Source organism: Seriola aureovittata, chromosome 9 (assembly GCF_021018895.1).
Source record: "Seriola aureovittata isolate HTS-2021-v1 ecotype China chromosome 9, ASM2101889v1, whole genome shotgun sequence".
Lineage (NCBI taxonomy): Eukaryota > Metazoa > Chordata > Actinopteri > Carangiformes > Carangidae > Seriola > Seriola aureovittata.
The window spans coordinates 2,478,951-2,500,680 of NC_079372.1; the positions used below are offsets into that span (position 1 = coordinate 2,478,951).

At 38.5% G+C, this 21,730-nt stretch overlaps 1 protein-coding gene across 1 annotated transcript; it reads left to right on the forward strand.

Annotated features, from left to right (window-relative positions):
• The first annotated feature begins 945 nt into the window (after positions 1 to 945).
• On the forward strand, positions 946 to 20,419 carry LOC130174693 (N-terminal EF-hand calcium-binding protein 1-like). The gene is made up of 12 exons (XM_056384791.1): positions 946 to 1,323; positions 4,480 to 4,504; positions 10,327 to 10,435; positions 11,933 to 11,958; positions 12,266 to 12,363; positions 15,785 to 16,043; positions 16,247 to 16,326; positions 17,492 to 17,545; positions 17,743 to 17,855; positions 18,012 to 18,089; positions 18,244 to 18,335; positions 19,313 to 20,419. Exons 1-12 carry the CDS (start codon positions 1,207 to 1,209, stop codon positions 19,339 to 19,341), a joined length of 1,080 nt encoding a protein of 359 aa, XP_056240766.1. The 5' UTR covers positions 946 to 1,206; the 3' UTR covers positions 19,342 to 20,419.
• The last annotated feature ends 1,311 nt before the right edge of the window (positions 20,420 to 21,730 follow it).

Here is a 21,730-nt window from a genome sequence, read left to right on the forward strand (position 1 = left end):
GTTCTGGCAAGGAAATGCAATAATTATCACACAATTTTCCCATATGGAAGTTTCCTATTAAAATCATGACTTTAAGTTGATTTTTACATAAATCAAGAGATTTTCTTTAACTCAAAAATTTGGATTAATTTTGTGTAATAGTTAAATGGTTTACTCTTTCATATTAAAATATTAGGATGTTTCACTTTTGAAGAACTATGTCTGAGGTAAGTTCTATATATTGTCATTATCAACTATTTGCTGTGTGAATGTGACAGAATTAGGTGTTAAGTCATGCTTACTATATGTGGCTACCCAATAGTAGAAAACAAAAAGTAAAATTAATTTGCTTCAAGCTCAACATAACAGTCCCACTATTATGAAGCTAGTTAGCTCATATCAGCTAACTTTGATAATGTGTACATTGAGGTAACTTTACATGTTGAAGCCCAAGCTTTAAGGTAAAATATTTTTAAGCTTGTGCCTTTGAAATGTCAAAGGGTGTAATTCACTTGTCAAGGGTGTAATTTAATTGACAATTGCTAACTTGTGAGCTAGCTCGCTAACTAGCCTAACGCGCTAATGAGTTAGCATAGGAAGCTAGTAAGCTAATGCTGATTTAGGATTGAATAAGTACACTGTTGACTACTTGTACAGAATTAATTGGTACATCATTCACAATAAATTGTTTGCATTCACATTGTGTTTTAGGCATAATATTTAACATTACATATAGCATAATAGTATAAGGTAAATCGACTTCCTGTCAGTTTAATAAGCCACTCCTGTTTTTTCTTTTCTGTATTCAGCCAGATTCTCTGTAAAACTCTCTCCCTGTCAACCAACCTGTAATTAACTGTTTATCTGACAGTGTGTGTGTATGTGTATGTGTGTGCGTGTGTGCGCGTGTCTTCACCAGCAGATGGTGCATTCCTCGGGCTTTTTTATGAATCACTGCTGCTGCTGCTGCTGCTACTGCTGATGCTGCTGCTGGTTTTGGTGCTAGTCGTGTAGAGGCGGAGTTTTCTCTGCTGTTGTCGGCAGCAGCCAAGCAGAGGGCAGCAGGCTAGGTCCATCTCATCCTGACTGGATCACAGGACCAACATCATCATCCTCCATCAATCCACCCTGACAAGGACAATCTCTCCGGGAAAAACACACACACACACACGGGGATAGGACAATCTTTTCAGAGAAAAAGGCAGAAATCGCATCGAAAGCAGCAAAATGCTGGCATGTACAGAAATGATCACCATGTGTCTTCAATCTGCCAAGCACGAACACTTGAGGAAGCAGCAGGAGCTTGACCACAACCAAAACCAAGCCATCTCTCTGTTTCATGATGTAAGTACACACGGGTTTGTGATGCTTGAAGTGCTTACCTTTTATAGCTTCTAAATTCATCCTCTTTGTCGTTTCTTTTTTGGTTGATTTTATGCACGAGTGTGTCTATATTTAGACATGTTTGCGGGACCGTCTTTCAATGGAACAATATGAGTAATTCTCTGCCCTCCATTCTGCTCTTTATGAATGGTTCACATCGTTAAATGCATCACAGTTTCCCATTTACGTGCTTGATGTACAGTAGCCCTGTTATGTAAGAAAGGTGAGTGCGTGCCATTAGGTGAATAACAAAGGAGATGCCAGTCATCTCACTTAGGCTACATTATAATGTTTTATTTAACTTCACGTATTTAACCTGCAGAACATTACATTGTAGTTGCCTCAATGTGGCTGCTTTCCTTTTTTTCATATGTTGACGGTCATGACATTGGTTTGTTGTTCCCTTGATGAAACATGCATATTGTCTATATAAAACATGATATTGTATCTATTTTTAATGAGCAGCCTTCCCTTCACAAAGCTCTAAACAGAAATATAAAAATAGAAAGATGGGGATATTGCTCACACAGTTGATAGATACTCCTCTGGTGGCTGGACCTTTTTCTTTTTGCTACATATGTGAAAATACCTCATTATAGAGGACGACAATAGGAACATGTCCATGCAGTATTATATTTTAAAACACTGCATTATGTTTGGAGCTTTTACGCCTATGTTCTGCCTCCGGTTTGCAGCCTACCCTTCAAAAACTATACAATTCTCTCTTTGCTTGAGGCAGATTATTGGCCAGCAAAAGGAACATTAGACTGCAGCAAGAAGCACGTTTGGTTTTAATTGCAGTTAGCAACCATTGTTTCCAGCCCAATGCTGCATTTCTTCACTTAACCTATTACAATGGTCATCTATTCTATAATAGCTGCAGAAATTTAGAGTGTGATTTCACTAGACAGCAGCTTATCCAACCTACCAATCCTACCATGACCCCTTTCCAGTACAAAGAGCACTGAATCTTTTCTCTTGTATTCCTCTGTCTTCCTGACAGCAAAATTTTGCTTGTCATATCTACAGTATTATACAGAAAATTCTTCTTCTGCAAAGACTCATTACTGCTCACTTAGACATGAGGAAGCTTTTTGTGTTTTTTCTCTCCCTCTCTCTAAAAAAGACTGTTTATGTATTCAGACGATCTGAAGGACTCACTGTGTGATTTAACAGACTCACAGTTGTGTGAAGGCTGTGTTAGCTTTTACGTTCCTGGTAGACATTTTGCTGCTGTTTTTGAGATAATAATTTGCCTCAGAGGCTGATGTGAAGCGGTGTTGTCGTACAGTGTTGTTTCATACGTAGCTGTGATGCTGCAGATGTCCTGCTGTAGTTTTATTGTGTTTAAATGGACTCGGTGCGGCATATTAACAGGCCCCAGGGACTGGCTGAGATAGACATTACAGCCGAGCAGCATCCATATAACTAATAATGCTTTTAGAAGATCTTCATCAGCTCTGTGGGACGGCAGCACCTCCATCGACTCCACCAACCTCCCACTTAGCAGCACAAAGGAAGAGTAAAGGCCAGTAAATCTCCTACTCAGGTTTCTCCAGAGCCGATGTTTATTGCTCTCAATTTGTTTCCCAGATTTTATGGCGCAGCTCCTCGTTTCCTTTCTCTGAAGTGTTTTAGAAAGGATCCTTACATCAGCACTTATATTGTTGAGGGAGATTTGACGGTGACAGTGCAGCCTCCAGGCTCCTTCACTCACCTGCATACAAAAGTTATCATTCCTGCTTGTCAGTCCAGAGATGTTAAAAGTCTGTACCCGATGTTTTAGATGTTTTAGCCCATTCACTACAAAATCACTTACACTTTAGATCCCAGCTAACCTTTCTGAAAACTTTTTTTTTTTTTGTTTTCAATCAATAATCAGGGCCAATCTTTTTTAGCTTATCACAGATTTTTGTTGACCAATAAGTAATGATGAATTGAAGGTGCAGAAGTGTGAAATATGGGTTTTGAAAAGGCAAAGGCATCTTTGGAGTTCAGTCTTTTGACATAAACAACCATTTGAAAAACTTTAGTGTGGTTTACTTCACATGAACAGACATAAAAGATTATGAGAAATTATAATTCAACATTTATTTCATGTTCATAATACAGGCTTGCACACACCACACACTCATTCATTTACTGTTTTCAACTATTTTATCAATTAGTCTTATTTTTTTCAATATTTTTAAGTCATCAAGTCTGCATTAACATTTCTCTATGTTACATTATTTTTTCAGGTAATACAATGCAGCCTTCTCAAATCAATCTGCCCATAAACTTATACCTAATGGAAATAAATGGAAACAAATTGATATCTAGAATTGTAGGAAAATATGTGAAATGTCTTAAACCGTTCACTATGTGTTAAATACGTACAGTACATGTACATATGATTTGCAAACATATGACTGACTGACTTTGACCATAAAGACAAGCATTTTCACAGGGTCCTTAAAAAGCCAGTGCAATGTTTTGTATGCTGTACATTTTGTTCACTACCACTCTTTCTTGTATAGATTTTCTGTGAGTCTTAGATGTGTCGTGAATGGAGGAGGGATGCTTATAAAAAATGGGATGTGAGCAGAGCGTGTTCAGGCCTTCACGCTCTGATGTGCTTGAAAGGAGACAGCTGGCTGTGAATGCACCGTTACACTCTGATGATACAGTTTATCAGCCAGCCACTGGACGCCATTGGTCCACACAGGGTGATTGAGCAGAAAGAAAAATGAAATGAAAGAGATGCCACTCTGAACAGATCTGACTTCTCACAGGTTCTGTGTTACGTGGTGAGGAGGTTGAAGATATTAATAATAAATATTGCGGTGTTCAAATATCTTATTATATATGAAACATAAAAGCTATCATACCAAAGCTCCTCTTCAATGTTCTGCTGTGCGTAAAGACTCATCGGTTAGCTTGCATCGTAAAACTCCTAGTGTGCATTTGTGCAAAATTTTATCTTCTTTGGTGTAACATGTAAATTTTCTGTTGCCACATAAAGGTACTGTATTTCCTCTTGATTGCGCAACATTTTAAATATCACTGTTTATCTTGTCTACTGCTTTTTGTCTCCAGACCAAAAAACCTAAACATGATCTTCTTGTCTTATTGCAGATATTCCGCCGGGCTGACAAAAATGGTGAGTAAGCAAAATACACAGCTAATTGGATTATACAGCTAATTAAAACTCAATTAAAAATCTCTTTGAAGGAGTTGCATGCAAAAATGAGATGCACCAGTGTAAAAAGAAAAAGGCATGACTTTGATGGCTCTGTTCAGACTGGGGAGATTTAACCTGCAGGAACTTATCTTTCTTTTTTATCGCCATCCTTGAGAGATCCAGATAGAAAGGATATAAATAACCAAGCTCAGGTGCAGGTGTATCTTTTTGGTTTTCGTGATGTGACTGTATTTTACAGGATGAACTCCTTCAGTGCAGCTGCTCACCATTCAATGCTCATCACAGTGATATCCTGCAAATATTGCAACATATGTGGACACAAATTCATCATATAAGTAAACTTGCTATACAGCAAATGTTGCCTCAGCTGTTGCTTACCTTGCGCTGTTTTCCTCTGTAGAAAATGCAGTTTTAACCCCAAATGGTACAAATTCACTGGAGACTTGCACCTAATGTGAATTTAATGTAATTCTCCTGGAAACATGTCACTGTTACATTTGATTAATGTGTTACCGTGTTTCATTTAAATCCCCTCTTTGCTTCAAAGGACATCCCCCTCCCCTAAATATCTCCAGGGGAAACATGGAGGTATTTATGAAACATGGAGCATCCATCTCTGCATAAAAACAGTGCTGACGAACAAGAAAACATTTTTACTCTTAATTTTTTATTTGTGCACTGCACCTCCATGTAATGGAATGTTTAAGGGGCCAGTGATGAATACATGATGACTATCTACAAGCTCTGATCAGTTCCCTCAGGAGGACTGTGAATGTGTTACATAAGCGCAGGGTTAACGATGCAACATTCGCTGCCATGAGCAGGGGTTGTCTGAGGTGCCTCACAGCTCGTGTGGAGATATTTAGATACAAAAAAATTCAGTTTGTGAATTATAGAGCCCTTAAGAGCTGCCTTTGTTCTTTGGGGCTGTTGTGAAGAAACTGTAGAAGTTACTAGGAAAGGGTGGGTGGATTTTTCTTTCCTCAAGTTGTGTCTCATTTCAGGTGATTATTAGTGAAACGTAATGACTGAAAACACAACAGAGGGTGTGATATTTTAATAGAAACAGATGTCGTATTTATATTACATGCATTTTTGTGAAGCCTCACGTTTGCTCCTAATGCCTGCCCCCCCCCCCCCCCCCCCACACACACACACACACACACCACTCACACAAAGCTTCTATTTTTCTCTGTTTGTGGAAAGAAGGAAGAAAAAGCGAGAGAGGAGAACTCTCGCATGTTTGAGGTAGTTATCTTCAATTTGCAGCCGAGCTCTGCTTAGTTCTTGTCCTCGCAAACTCACTGAGTCGTGCACCCGAGAGGAAAGTGCTTCCTTCCAATCAGCACTGAGTGGGCTGCCATGATACGCCTCGAGCGCTGCTGATTTATCACATAATGAGTGCTGGCTACCAACCCACTACACTCTGTTCCTCTATGCTATTGTAATGAGGAATTAGATATTAAAAAGAAAAAAAGAAAACAATCGTATGAGTACAAGAACAAGAATGAAAGACTGAAAGCTTTTACTCAACAGCCTTGTGCTGAGATTTGTTTTATAATACATTTATGCTGCTGCTCACTGACTGGGCGCAGAGAACAAGATGAAACTGAAACTATGATCAAGGAGTTTAGAATCTATTTTTTCAGTGCAACTTAGATTTCATAAGGAAAAAGCGAACCATGGCCAACAATCATGAAAATCAACATTATGAACATTATTTCAAATGTCTTTTGAAATAAATGAACTTTCATGGAGGAGGGATGCATTTTGTGATAAGTCACAGATCTGCCTTCAGGGAATTTTTCAAACAGAATACAGTGTAATCATCTGAGCTAAGTTCTCCACACATGCAGTGAGCTTAAAAATGATTTGTCAAGGCCGTTGATTGGTTTAGTTTTATAACACGGACATGTATGACTTTACTTTTTTCATCATTTATTCTTATTGATTTCTTCTGAAATAGCAATATAACACATTAGAGGAAACATTTATAAAAGAATATGTTTTGTAGAGGTGGTACCTGAGTGGATATGATGATTTTTCTTTTTTTCTCTAGACACTCAGATAATAAGAATCATTGTGAGGTGTCTCATCCACATATTTGTTCACTTGCAGGTTTTTAATTAAAGCTGTATTCAGTGCTGTAGCAGAGAGGATTGTAGACCACAGCAGAAATGCTGCAGCTCTGGATGGAGGACAGTAACATTATCAGTCATTTGTGGGATGCAAATCTTCAGCTGTCCTTTATCTGTTAAATGTTTTAGCAGCAAATTTTTTTCTATCAATTAGGCCAAGCTAGGGTTGAAACTAATGATACTTTTCATTATAGCTGATTATTTCCTCAATTAATCCAACGCATTTTGGTCTATTAAAATGTTAAAAAAAATGCCATTTACAATTTCTCTTTGATTTGCTTGCATTGTCTGACCAACAGTCTAAACCTATAGATATTCAGTGTACTGTCATATAGGACAAAGAAAAGCAGCAAAGTCTTTTTGTATTTTAGCTCAAAAATGACTGAACTGATTAATATCATAATAATAACATAATTATCAAAATAGTTGAAGATTATCTTTCTGTCAATTGATTAATTGTTGCAGCTCTAATCCAAACATGTTTTCATCATTAAAATAAATATTCTGCACAATGCTAATAAACACAACTTAAAATTTAAATTCTGTTGATTCACTACATTTCTCTGCAAGAGAATAACTCTGAGTATTTTTTTTGTCTATGTTTACTTTCCAGTCTGTTCTTATCTCTTATTCTCCTGAATTGCACTGTTGGGCTTTATAAATTATTGCTGCTGCTTTGGTTTTAGCACTTAGCTTTAGGATTCCCTCGTGGAAAAGTGTTCCTGGAAAGATACAAGCTTCAGTACAGGTAGAGATTTTCACTTAGGTCACAGTTAGAGCTGCGGTTTTACTCAGTGTGAAGAGAGACAATTACAGTAAAACCACCAATTTGCCATGCTTCTGTTGTGAGGTACTGATTTATCATCCATCGGAACAAACACAAATTTCCCTGCAGAGGTGTTGTATTGACGGCAAGATACATTACTGCAAAACCTGCATGTTCTTTGATTAAATCTCACTGTGTGAGAACTGGATGTTGATGACAGGGAGGAGTTAGGAGATGTTGACTGCAACTGCCAGACTTCAAAACTCATTGCTGGGGTCCTGTATGAGTGTTTTTAGGGCTGTAATCTATAACATGCACTGTTTTATGTTATCTAAAACTAAAGTCATAGAATATAATTATAATAAGACCATAATAAATTTAATTTTAAACCCACTTCCAGCCCCCCATAGGAGGATAACTTTATATCTAATTATCTTTTCTTACATGGACTGGTACATTAAAAATACATTATCTGCCTTAATCCAGTATATTTTTCTAGTTCATTAATGTATTTTCTATTGAAATGGGATGCTACTATGTAATTGGCAATGTCACTTTAGAATTTTAAAACTGCTTTTGCAACTTCGTCTGGGATCACGATCGAAACAATAGCAAAGTAACTGCTCTCCCTGCTGTGGCCAGACCAACCAAACAGATATACGTAAATAAACTTTGATTATTTGAATGTGGCATGCTTATGATTGGTCAAATAGTCATTGTAACACAGTGTTAAAGGACACTAAGCCGCTTCACAATGTGGAGAAGGCCCCACACAAGGCATGTAATCAGAAGTGTACAGTATTTAATCAAACACTCAGCTTCACTTGGAGTGTGTGTGCAACTGTTTACACACAGTGGAAACAAAGTGGAGCCAGGTTGTTACATGTGCGGAGGGAAATGTGTAGTCTGCTCTTATATTAGTGTTTTAAAATATGTAAGATAACTATAGAAGTTCAGAAGGTCTGTAATGCATTGGTATTGTTATTTTGTCTGCGACCAATCATTTTCTTCATCAGATTTTTTACAATGTTGTCAAACTGACAGTAAATCCTCACATTTCACATCTCACACATGAAACTGGAAGCAATGTTTCATATTTCTGTTTTATAAATGACTGAAATGGTTGAAATCAATTATCAAAATTATTGACTAATCTCACCAGCCCTACAACATAAAATACAAATCAGTTTTGTTCCATGGTCTCTGTGGTTAATGTTTGGTTCATTTAACTGTAAACTATAATTCAATCTTTGTTTCCAAGAGACAACAGTCATTGTTGGCATGGCCGCAGGAATCAAAAGAACCTTAACATAAGTCATTTTAAAGTGTTTGACCAAACAACCAATGCTGTAGGTTTTTCATGATAGCCTCGCTGACTGGTAATCGACTAATTGTTTCAATATTAATTGTGATGTAGCGCTTTCAATTCTTATTCATGCACATTTTACTTAAATTATGAAATTGGAAACATATCCTCCAGACAAAACACATGCCGGACAGACAGCTTCAGAGACAAACACCGTCTTTAGCCACGAGCTATCAACCATTCTACCACTGCAGTTCCGCTCTCTGAGAAACTTGCAAAACGTGCCATCTGAGCTGCACTGTAACTTGTTTTTGGGCTGTATAATTGGGTGTGAATCTACACCAAAGCAGCTCTGGTGGAGAAGGCTGGAGAATGAGTCAGAGGTGCAACAGACTGTGTTTACTCCTACACCATGTGGAAAGAAGATTCTTACAGGGAAGTTTAAGAAGGGAATTATCGTTCTGCCTCGTCTAATAGCTTCATCTTCCAGCCGTAGCCAGACCACAACAAATGTTCAGTAAGCGCACAGATTGCCATCCTCAGCCTGTGATCCTTATGTAAGTGAGAAAGTAACAGCTAAACAATGTGAGACACTTTACATTTTAATGTTTTTAATGTAGCAGATACTGATACAAAATGCATCATGTCCAGAGCCATCCACAGTGTGAGTTGGCAACAGGTAAAAATTGCTCTTCCCGACTAACAGATGATAGGATTTACCGTTAGCTCGGGGCTATGAGTTAGAGCACTGTTGCCTGGCAGGGATTTGAGAGCGGGGTCTCAAAAGGTTTCAGTGCTTCCACAGCAAAGATGACGAGATCTCATTATCGTCTGAAGTTAGCCTGCTCTGACTACTCAAACTATAACCTCCAGTCCCTGCTCCCACTTTTCTCAGGATGCTGCAAGCCCTGCAGCACACAGCCAGACGCTGCTTATGAGAGGCAGACCATGCTTACCTTTAATACACTCTTGCGTCTGAGTTTATCCTCTGAGCTGCCATTAGCTACACCATGATGAAGCTATAAAATTGGTGCAAACTCTTTTTAAGTGATTACTACTGTAAAAGCAGGAATGAATTATAGTGGAAATTGCGTTTTTTTTTTGTTTTTTTTCAGTATCTTTTCAGCATTGAGGAAATGGAGGCAGCGATACGGTCTTATTTAAAAAGGAAAATGTTTTACTTAATGAGGGAATTATTCTCTTTATTTCTCTTAAGAGCAGAAATTGGATTTTCAGCTGTATCACTAACAACTAACCATTTGTTGCAGTAATGGAGTTGGATGTGGGGTATTAGTGTGTAGGTTTAATTCACTTCCATGGGAAACACTTCTAAATGTAATTTATTGATTTTAGTTTTGTCCTTGAGAGGATTTAAAGCCAAATAAAGACACACCTATGTCAACTGATGAGAATATTTTCATTTGCAGTAGCACTTTAGAGCTCCTCACCAGAATTAATTTAGTGTTGAGAAGCCAAATTAGCCTGATCCCATTATATTGAATAATAGATAACTCTTCAATGAAGCCATAAAAAAGTGGCGTGTGATTTTTATGGGTGTGTCTCCTTTCAGACGATGGGAAGCTGTCCTTGGAGGAGTTCCAGTCGTACTTCACTGATGGTATCCTCACTGACGAGCAGATGCAGGAGCTGTATTACTCCATCGACAGGCAGCAGACAGAGTAAGCTCATCTTCCTTTTTGGGCATGATCCAACTCTGCTGCCATCTGTAGCCCCTCCTGCTCTCCTGCTGCCTGGCAGTGCAATGTCAACACTTCACTTCAGTGAAGATTATGTCAATATTCCATAGAGAGCCTTAATTCTGGCATGAAAGCCCTTGAGTTTGCAGCACTCTGTTTGCACACTGATGAGCAAAAATGAGATTATTACTGTAAATATGTTAATGTTTGCCTGTGCCAGCGGCTCAGAATTAAACTTGAAAAACCTTTATTAGAATAACGTGTGTCTGTGTGCACAACACCGATGAACTGGAAATGAGATATCACTCTGTTCTGTTGGCAGCACTGAAGTACCAACAAATCATAATGAACAATAACCTCTTAGGTGTTAGAGTTTTAGCTACACCATTATATGTGCAGCTCAACTTTATTTTTATACTGTCAACTTCAAACAAATGTAAATACATATAAAAGAATTTGCAAAACGTATCAAACACAGCTGTGCATTAACTTTGCAAAATGATATTTTAACTCAATGTTGTCAAAGGTGACAATCAAATTAAATTGTACTTTCTGTCCCTCTTATTATTGAACTCTTTATTAAGATGATTGAAATCTTAAGTACCTATAATACAGAATGAAACAACACAACTATCAAAAGTATACAAATATGATGACATTTTGCCTTCCTATATCAATGTCCAGTAAAATCTGCACAGGTACAATACAGCACGTTATAATTGCTATAACACAGTACATTATACATTATACGTTATTATACGTTATTATACAATATGTGATGTAAAAGTTCTTTCAGTTTTAGTTGCAAGGCACCAGTGCTCCTGTGTTTAGGTCCTTGTCTAAATGCCCCTCAGAAGTCAGTAGTGAAAACCAATGTCTCCTTGTTTCAAATGGAAAGCTACAAGGAAACAATGATCTTCAGCCATGCTAGTGGCTAACGATGGCATGCTAACATGTTCACAAAAGCGATACTAATGTGCTGATGTTAAGCAGGCATAATGGGTACAGGTGTAATGTTCATGATCTTAATTTATTGTGTGCATTCTAATTAGCACCAAACACATAGTACAGCTGAGGTGGATGAAAATGTTAGTTATTAGTTTTGCAGGTATTAGGCCATAAACCAAAGTACTAATGCTAACTTCAAATTCTGATGAAAAGTCATTTTAAAGTGCATTTATCTATGTAGTTTGTATATCTGCACCAAATTTCACAGCAATCCAATTAAGAGTTGTCAAGATAGTTCAGTAAAAGCCAAAATGACCAAAATATTGGTTGCAGGAGAGGAAAAATGAGGGGATGATCAAGGTCAGTCAGACTGACATTGGTCTGTTGTGCAAACTGACATTGGAGCCATGTTGCTAGCATGTATAATTAGACAAAAAGACTGGACTTTTTCCAGTGCTTTGTGAAACTCTATTTTAAGCTCCCCAATGATAACTCTTTTTCTCTTCTTTCCGTTGCCATCCCTCTTCACAGCAACCTGGACATAGACAAGCTCTCAGGTAATTAAGCGTCATTCTTGCATCATTTTATTTTTTTATATACAGTACATAAGCTTGCTTAAGCCCAGGTTTCATGGTTCTGGCTGTTGCTCTTGGTATAATCAGCTGTCTGATGATAACCACAACACAAACCAAGGCATGCCCCAGCCCAGTGACTGTAATTATGGCATTGGCCGAACTACTTTAATTCTGTTAATGCCATTAGTGTCAGTGTTGATATATCTCCTTCTCGTGGAAAACACCACTGATCAGTGTGCTGATCAGACACAAACCATGCTGAAAGTGCTTAACGACTCTTCTCCTCCAGAGTACTTCACCCCACATCTGGGAGAATATGTCAGCGTCCTGTCTGCTCTGGAAAAGCTGAATGTGGCCATTTTGAAGGCCATGGATAAAACTAAAGAGGTGGGTGATGATGGTTTCCCCTCTGCGCTGTGTTGAGTTTTGCATGTCAGGGCAGACTATTAAACGTTTCAATAACTTTCAGGATGTCAGCATCCTTCACCCCTCCAGGCATCCAGGCAGGCTTTGTTGTTTTTGTGCCTCAGCTGTCAGTGTGAAACACTCTCACAGGTTTTGTGGTACAAAAGAAAAAAACTGCCCAGCATGACGGATTCTGCCTCTCTTCACCGATGATACATTTTCAAACATAGACTCACAGTGCCATACAAAAAATGACTTCCTACCAGCTGATGACAGCAGATGTCAGTTTGTTGGAGTGAGAAACATGGCAAATTTCTGTCTTTGTAAATCAGCTGGACAGTCTTTCATGTAAGGCTGTTCTTATGCTGTATTCACACAATGTTGACAGAACAGGAAGAAAACCTTTCATCCCAACTTAAGAGTGTTCAAGCATTATTCCCAGGTGGTCAGACCTGTGAACCTAACTTAACCAAGCTATGGCCGTTATTATAGTAACCACGGCAACGATCGGTACGCCACTTTCAGGACAGTCACGTGTTTGGTATTTATGGTAACCATGACAACCGAAACGAGACAAGAGGTGAGTGTCAAAATAAACCAGGAAGTACAAGACAAAGAACACTGGGAGAAACAGAAAGGTAACTTAACTATCCAGACGGGGGCGTGACAACATGAACAGCCAGCATGCTACAGTATCATGCTAATGTTTAGCATGAACAGAATGCCATGCTTACCACGATCATCATCTTACTTGAGAGTGTTAGCATCCTAAGATTTGGTCATAAACCAAAATATAGAACAAATGAAATTTTGACCTAATATTGAGCCACACTGCTAGCATGGTTAATAAAGACCTAAAAACAATCGACAGAGAAAAGCAGCAAATCAAATCAAATATCTATTTTCAGAATTGTTGCTGAGTAATCTTCTGTCAACCAACTAATTGATTAACTTAGTATTCACCATTAGATGTCATTATAACTTTCATGTCAGTAAACAGTAGATAGGGTTTTCAACATTACCATGAAAATGGTAGGTCTGTTCTGGTGTGGTTGTGTAACGTGCTGGAACACAAGAACACCTGAATGCTGCAATATGCTCATGCAGGAATACATCACCTTCACATGGGAACAAGATTTCCTCTAGCAACATAGGCTGTTGCATGTTATTACTGCTGTTAACTCAAGTGTGTCTTTCATCTTCACATGATGGCACAGATTGCATTGTGTTGGCTGTCTGACATTACATGGAGTATTTTTTTTCTTTTTCTATTTTTTTGCTTTACATTTAAAACCACTACAAGCAGTAACATGATTCCACTTAGTTTGCATACCTTTGGTTTCATTACTCTAATCTGTTCCGTTCTAAATGTAGATTTGAGAAAAAAAAAGGTTCGGCGTTTAAATTGAGAAAAACACTGTTGAGTTCAAAGGAGTGAAGGTTATAGCCCAGTGTTTCTTTTACATTTATTTCCAGATGTTTCATCAAATCATCAAGCCTTGGACTGTGAACCATGCTAATTAGAACGTTAGGAAATGTCTGTTATGAGACCTGGTCCAGCAGAGCGGTATACTGTGTATTAAGAGATGTAGAGGGGATTAAAGCTGTAGTCATGCTGTTTTAGGCACACACAGTTGAAATCAACATCAGAGAACTTCCACTGGGACATCAATAGCTCAGCTGACTCAATCGATCTCCCCTAACCCTTCCATGTTAAGCCAACAAGCTAATATTTATTTCTGTTTGGCAAGGGTAGAGAATAATACGCAGACTGTGAACAGACAGATATTTGGACGTGGATGAAGTCGTATAATATGCTTGTTTTCTGTGTATATAGTGACTTACTTTCACTGCAGTGCAGCAAGTGGGTGTTATAGATGATAGCAAGAGAGAGAACATAGTAGATGACATTATCTGAGGCTGACAAATCCCCTCAGCTGTCCAACTGATCTGACGTCAGATCCTCCTCAGAACTGCGCCACAAACACACATTTTTTTCAGCTGCTCTGATCTCGTCCTCTTTCAATTCCTGTTTCTGTTTTTTAATCCAGTTCCATCATTCACTCAGAGGCACACTTTTCTTTCTCTCTGTTTTATCCCTTCTCTGTGCATCCATCTTCTCCGACATTATCTGCCTGTCTGGCTCTTTTTCTTTTTCTCTTGTACTTTCCCCTTCTCTGTATCACCCACTGCAGCAGTTTATGCATTTTTATGCCTCGGTGCCAGCGACAGGGATTACGTTTTCAGGTTGTCTGTCTGTCCGTCTGTCCCTCTGTCCATCCTATCCTCTTGAATGTGATATCTCAGGAACACCTTGAAGGGATTTCTTCTTATTTGGCACAAAAAGTCACCTGGACTGGATTAACTGATTAGAATTTGGTGGTCAAAAGGTCAAAAGGTCATTGTGACCTCACAATGGCTGTAACTCTAAATAATGATATATATAAAAAAGAATATAGGATATAAAATGTATATCCTAATTATGACAAAATTCCACACAAAAAATAGGATAAAATTATGATGACATTTTATATCCAAAAGGTCAGAGTCACTGTGACATCATAATGTTTCTAAACATTGTTCTACGCTGTAACTGAGACACAGATGGGGGGATTGTTGGTGGCAGCATACATACTAGTTCATCTCACTGAAATCAGACTTAGCTATTAAATTCAAATTTTTTACTTGAAGCAATTCCTTCATAGTGCCTGAAAACACAGCATGTAATGTGATGAAATCAGCACAGTAAAATGTATCTTCTGTGTTGTTGTGCTGCCCCAATATGAAAAGAAAACATCAGCTGTGTTGTCATAGCGCTTCTGTCTCAAAAAGAAAGAGAGAAGAAATTGAGAAAAGGACGGAGGTTCATTACTCATGTTGTGTCTCTGCTGCCCGGAAAACAGAAACAAAAAACACGTAGAAACGAGGATTCCAACAAGCCTGCGGTCATTTCTCAAATGTCTCCGCTCCATTTCTTCTGGACTTTATTTCTTTGCACCACAGGGTGCTGGTGAGGGTGACAGGCATCATTATCCACAAAAACAAATCAGACAAAGTTATGTTTATGTGGAGTAACACAGCTAAAAAAAAACAGCAGCCATTACATTTTCAGTTCATGGAAAACACCATTATTACCGTGTGTGCTTTGCACCCATTAATTCAGGATAATCTACGCAGTGAAATGTTCACACCATGCATGTCTGAATTGTTTTAAGGTGGCAGGTGGGAATAATATCATTTTACCTTTGTTCACTGCAAGATACCTAAATCAACAAACCTTATTATTTATTGAGAGCGGGAGAGAAAGCATAATCCTAACTAAGGAAACAAGAAGCATTTGTGGGACTAAAGATGAATGATGACCCATTCTTTTCCTTGATTTTACCCTTTCTCTTCGCTCCAGGAGTATCAGGGTTCATCAGTGCTGGGTCAGTTTGTGACACGCTTCCTGCTGAGGGAGACCTCCACCCAGCTGCAGTCCCTTCAGTCATCCCTGGACTGTGCTATGGATGCTGTTCATGACCAGGGCTGTACAGGGAGGAGGATACTGAAGAAGCCCCAGGACTTGCCTGTCCAGAGGTTGGCCAAACGCCCCGGCCGACGCATCCAGAGGAACATGTGTCTCTCGCCAACTGACCCCTACTCTGGCATGCTCACCACAGGTACGCTTCAGGAACACTGAGTTAAAGATACTGGAGGTAAATGTGACAAGGGCAAAAGTTTAAAAAGATCATATTGCAGCTCTTGGGCTCAGGAGGATGCTCACTGAAGGTAATTCAAAACAGAACATGAATTACTTTGATAGAGTGTCCTTGGTCAGATTTCCCGTGTTGTGTTGAGCTCATATTTTTGTTTCTTTGGTTAGGGGTCAGTGTGGAGCCAGACAACCACTGGGGCTCCCAGATCAACCAGCTGGAGCAACTCATAGACAAACTGGAGTGTGAGGTTTGTAGAAAAATCCATCTGCTTTTGTCAGAGTGAAGATGTTTTTACCCTTGGATAAAGCCAGGCTAGCTGTTTCCCCTCACAGCCAGTCTTTATGCTAAGCTAAGCTAAGCTAACTAGATACAACAAATAGAAACACTTCAGATAGACATTCATCTGTTTATTTAGTTTATTTAGATGTTCTGCAGTTTAATTCTTGACTATTTTAAGGTGGACTGTGGTAAAATGAATTCTGGGTAAATAAAGACTTTTTTTCAAAATCAAGAACCACAAATTATGAGCAACTCTTTCCTGTTGTTGGGTGATACTGGTCAGCGCAGGTGTCACTGATTACCATGTTACCATGGTAACATTGGCCTTAGACCTGAGCTTCTCCGGGAGTAAGGTGTCTAATATTTTTGGCTTAAAATTAATTAGTTTTTATTTTTGTGAAACATTCTGTCCAACATCAGATTGATCTATGAGCAACATTAAGACTGGACCAACACTACAGACCAGTCTGAAATATCTTTGTGAAACTGTCCCCTGGTTCTAGGTTCTTAGGTTCAGACCTGAGAATAATATTGATCTTCTCATATAACTCTCGACAACAAAGTGTATTTCCTGAAATCTGGAGCAGTACCATAGTGGCTTGAGAAATTCATGGTTTCTGAATTTTATTTGAAATGGGTCACCCTCATAAGAATTCAAGCCCTTTAAGTGGCAATATAACAATAATACTTAATACCAAAGAGTGAGAGCACTAAGACCAGAGCATTGCTACAATGGTGAGGTGGTACATTGTCATTTTAATGTGTTTGAAAGAGTGGAAATTGCAGCTAAAAGGTTTTACTACAGTGGCTCAGCTGTTACAGGGAGAAATGTCAAGCAGACCGTATGAGCCCTAATCTGTTTTTTGCAGATATGGGATCCGACGTGTTGTCAGAGAGGATGATTTGTAGAAAGTGCAAAACAATCTGAATGCAGTGTATACGGTATCAGCCTGTGAATACATGCTGGGCTCCACTCAGTCTAGACTCTGAGGAGAGGTTCAGTGTGCTGATGAGACACAGTGGTTGTTCAAAAAAGTAGAGGCCAGACCTCTGCTGGATTCAGTTAAACCAGTTCTGCTCCTAATCTTTGTTCTGCTTATAGCTGAATGAAATATTTATGCCCACATTTTCAGAGTCCACATCTTGAACCTCTCAAAGAGGACACATTAGCAGGGACGTATAAATCGGTGAGTCAAATTCACCAGTATGATTGTCAAATTTTATGTCTTTACGTAGAACCAAATATCATATAATAATGTTGATGCTAATTGTTGAGGAGTTCCGGGTGTTTTTTGATGTATGTGATTTTTTTTGAACAGCTGGAAGCGTCATTATTCGGTGATGTAATTATGAATCTGGTTTGTTTTCTCTCACGCTACTCTAGAACATTCTCCTGGTTCAGAGACAAATGTCCGTGAAGGAGAGAGATGTGGAGCAGTTTCAGCAAGCTCTCAAAATCTACGCAGATGCGACGAGCAGCCAACTTAACAATCTGCAGTATGTCCCTTTATCTGCCTCAGTACCTGTGTTTGCCTCAGGATCTCTCTCTGAATTGATGCAGCCACTTCGAAACGCTTCAAATTTCCCAAACGGACCCGATAACCCCGGCTGCTTTCTTTCTCTCTCTGTCTCTCTGTGTCTGTTTATTTTTAGTGTTTCAGTCCAGAACCTGCCAGACAGATCATGCTTCATCATGTATGAATTCTGGCAGGACCGTCTCTCCTGGATGAGGTAGGATCAGAAGGGCTTCATGGCGTATTACACCAGAAAATACATTCTTAGAAATTCGCTGCTGAACCAAAATTTGTCCAGCGCACCAGGCTGATCGCAGGCTCTGTTTGAAGTTTTATGGCAGTCTCATCTTATCATCCCTGTTTCCCTACAGCTACCTGCAGTCGACCATCAGTAAGACCTTCCAGCGCTGCATTATCGACTCACTGGAAGATCCGGAGATGGTCTCCACTATGCTCCTCCCAGGTAGAATCCAGACCTTGAAACAATAATCTCTGATTAAATGTTGCTATTTCATGCAGAAAGATCTCACATGAATCCAGTGCAGTTCAATTGGTAGTTTTATGAATTAATTATGACTATTCTCAGTAAAAAAGAGATGAAGAAATAAAGAAAAAATACCAAGGCCTTGCGGAAAAATATTATTGCATGTATCTCACACAACGAGCAGGCGTTTTCAGCACTTCATGAGAAAGAGAATTATAGATGAGATGAAATGTTAAATGATGAAGTCATTAAGTCTTTCTGGGAGAATGATTTGTGGGAAATAATAGAAGTCAAGTGCTTTACAGCTAAAATATACCTTTCATATTGTTATAATCAATATTTTCATATTGACAGCGGATCAAATGACTATATGTTTGTATTTGAAAGGAATCGTCATAGTGTACAGAGTAGTTCCCCTCAGCTCTAATGGAGCGTTTTAGCATCTTTTAGCCCCTTGTTTTGGTTTTCCAGCCTGTAACTTTACTGTTTTGAGTCACTCTCACCATAAGACAGAAACAGTTTGCAACTAGCTAGTGAACACAGTGGAGCATTTAGCTGCTAAAGAGCCAGATATTTCCCTCAGGAGTTGGTAAAGACCAAAAACAGAGCTAAAAGGAGAGTAAATATTGGACTTAAATTACCCAGCTGGCCAGAAAGCAGACTCCAAATTCAAAGCTAATATTGCTTTGGATGTGTTGGTGTCTGGTTGCTAAACAGTTCAGCATATCAAATTCAAAGGTGTTGCATTTACAGCTTGTTTCTGCTGCAGAAACACGTGGCCCAAAAACCTATTATTGCAGGTTTAATGTGTGAATTAGATCATTTGTAGTTTTCAATTCAAAGCTAAGTAACATGTCGTTATATACCTAGCTTCTCTTCCTTCTGTCATTCTTAATTTATTTGACTCAAGCAAAGACCATAAAATACAGACCCTTAATTTCTGTTTCATTTTACAGCCTCTTGGTGGATTATGAACAACAACTGACAGGGCAAAGCGGCTACTTTTCAACACAATAAGAGCAGGAGGAAGAGGCGATTGTATAATTGTTTTTTTCTTTTTTTTTCCTTGATATTTGTTTCCTCGTGGCATGACCAGGATTGTTTTTGCAAAGCCATGCTCCAAGGTTATAAAAAAGATTACTGATTAGATAAATCAGTCAACAGTGAAACAAACTAAAACCTTGGAATAGAAAGAATTGAGGTAATGCAATATTTTATTGTGTGATCAGGATCCGTGCTGATGTTTCTTTCACAGTTTTGGCACATTTCTTTTCTTCTATTTTAATGGACACACAAGAAATAACAATAGAAAAAAAGATCTGCATGATTTCTTATTCCTCTGTGCTAGTTTATTTCAATCAAAACTACATTGTAGAGTAGGTATAATGTCAAAGATGCCACAAAAATAGCAACATATGAATAACAACTGATCTGTGCATCTATCACTTCCTTCACTCTTTCTTCAGTACAGACAAAAACAGAAATAGTGGTAGGGTTATCCTGCATTTTCCCTTGTTCTCTCTGTGGTATTGTGCTTTGTTGTCTTCTTCAAAGCTTTGCTAGCAGGTGTCTTTTTGCTGAAAGGTTAGAGAGCCATTAGATAGAACAAAGTTATTGAATGATTATGGTCCGCATCTAAACTTTTATCATCCGTGTGTCACTTTTGCACTTTAGAAAAATATGGACCTTGTTGTGAAGAACAGACATTTATTGTAGACTGTCTATTGAAATGTAGAATTAACAAGCCAAGAGGCTGCACTGAAGTGTAGTCAAACATTAGCGGACAATAACAATTAACCAAATAACTGTGCAGTTTGCCTGTACTGTTACTTTATGAATAAAACTTAAAAGCCATTATTTTACATTTGCAGTGTGTAATCAGAAGAGTTTAATGGTACAGTGCGCACAAATAGGAGTTTATATTTTGAGTACAGAAATTAAGCAGAAACTGTTTTTGTGTGATGACATAAGACATAAGTCGATTAAGATTGTGTACAGTAGTTAATGGAAGCTGTAAGATGTAAGTAATTGTTGTAGAACATTGGTAAATGTACAGTATGACAGTATATATATATTATGATTGTTTTCTGGCATGAAATAAAGTTCATGACATGTTGATGACATGAAAAGATGTATTACTTGTCTCTTTGCTTAAGTTGAATAACATGTTAATGAATTGATATCTAATGAAAAAAATCATAAATGAAGTGGTTCATATATTGACCATTTACCTTATATAGTGTTTGTGGGACTAAACGGTCCTTTAAATTTACTAGGAGTAAAGAATTGGTGCTTATTTAGTCTGACGCTTTTTAAATTGTATTAGAATCTAGGTGAGACGGCCATCAAAGAAACTGGAAAAAGAGGAAATTATTTTCCCTCTCTTTCAAATAAGACAGACTGAAAATACCTTGTAAATATATGCTAAGGAATTTCAATCCCACCTTGTGTTGAATCTGGGGCAATTAGCTGGTTTTCACTCTTCAAAGCCAGCTGGCTCTTCCTTGTTATGAAACAGCTCTCACCTGGAAACTTTACTGTCAAAGTTTGCACTGCAGCAGCAGCTGAAATCTCACGTTCACAGTCTGTATTTTTGCTCTTAATAGTATATAAACATCAGGGTATATTTTACTTCACAGCATCTTTATCCCAGAGTGCATTAGCTACCAAAAAATAAGAAGATTAAGTTATGGAATTTAAAAATTTTCCTAACACATAATCTATGTACAATATAACTCACATATGAGGATTTCGTTTAAGTACTAACACTGTGTTGTTGTGTTCTGCACTTTTTATCCACGAGTGTATATTTAGACTCCAAAAATAGGCCAGTGTAATGTGTGAACTCACACTGCAGTAGATCAAAGTGTTACTCAGATCAGTCTTAGTAGACGCTCTTACATTTACATGTCTCACATGATTCCAATAATACCTGCATAGCTTGAAAACAGAGTGTGCTGTTGCTCCAGTGGGCAGACAGAAGTCCAACCTTTCGGGTCTCTTCAAAGGTCATGTTAGAAGAAAAGGGTTCTGTATGATGGAAGCTGCAGGGGGGTGAAGATGCCGAAGGCAGGAGCCCTTTTAGAGCTGCAGCTTCTAACGGAGCGAAATTCAAAATCAATCTCTCAGTGAGCGGGTACGATATGTTGATGCCATTATGTCTTTTTGTGAAATTTCCTGGTGCAAATTGGGCAGAGAATCCAGGGCAGACTGAGCAGACACTAATACTTGTAAGGTGGATGCAAGAGAAGGCGAGTCAGTGGATTAATTGCCTGTAAGTGGATGCCATTTGTGATGTTTGGCTCCCATTAGCAGACAAGGCTCCAATGTTAATGCACCTGATTGTCACTGCACTGCTATTTGATCAATTTGGA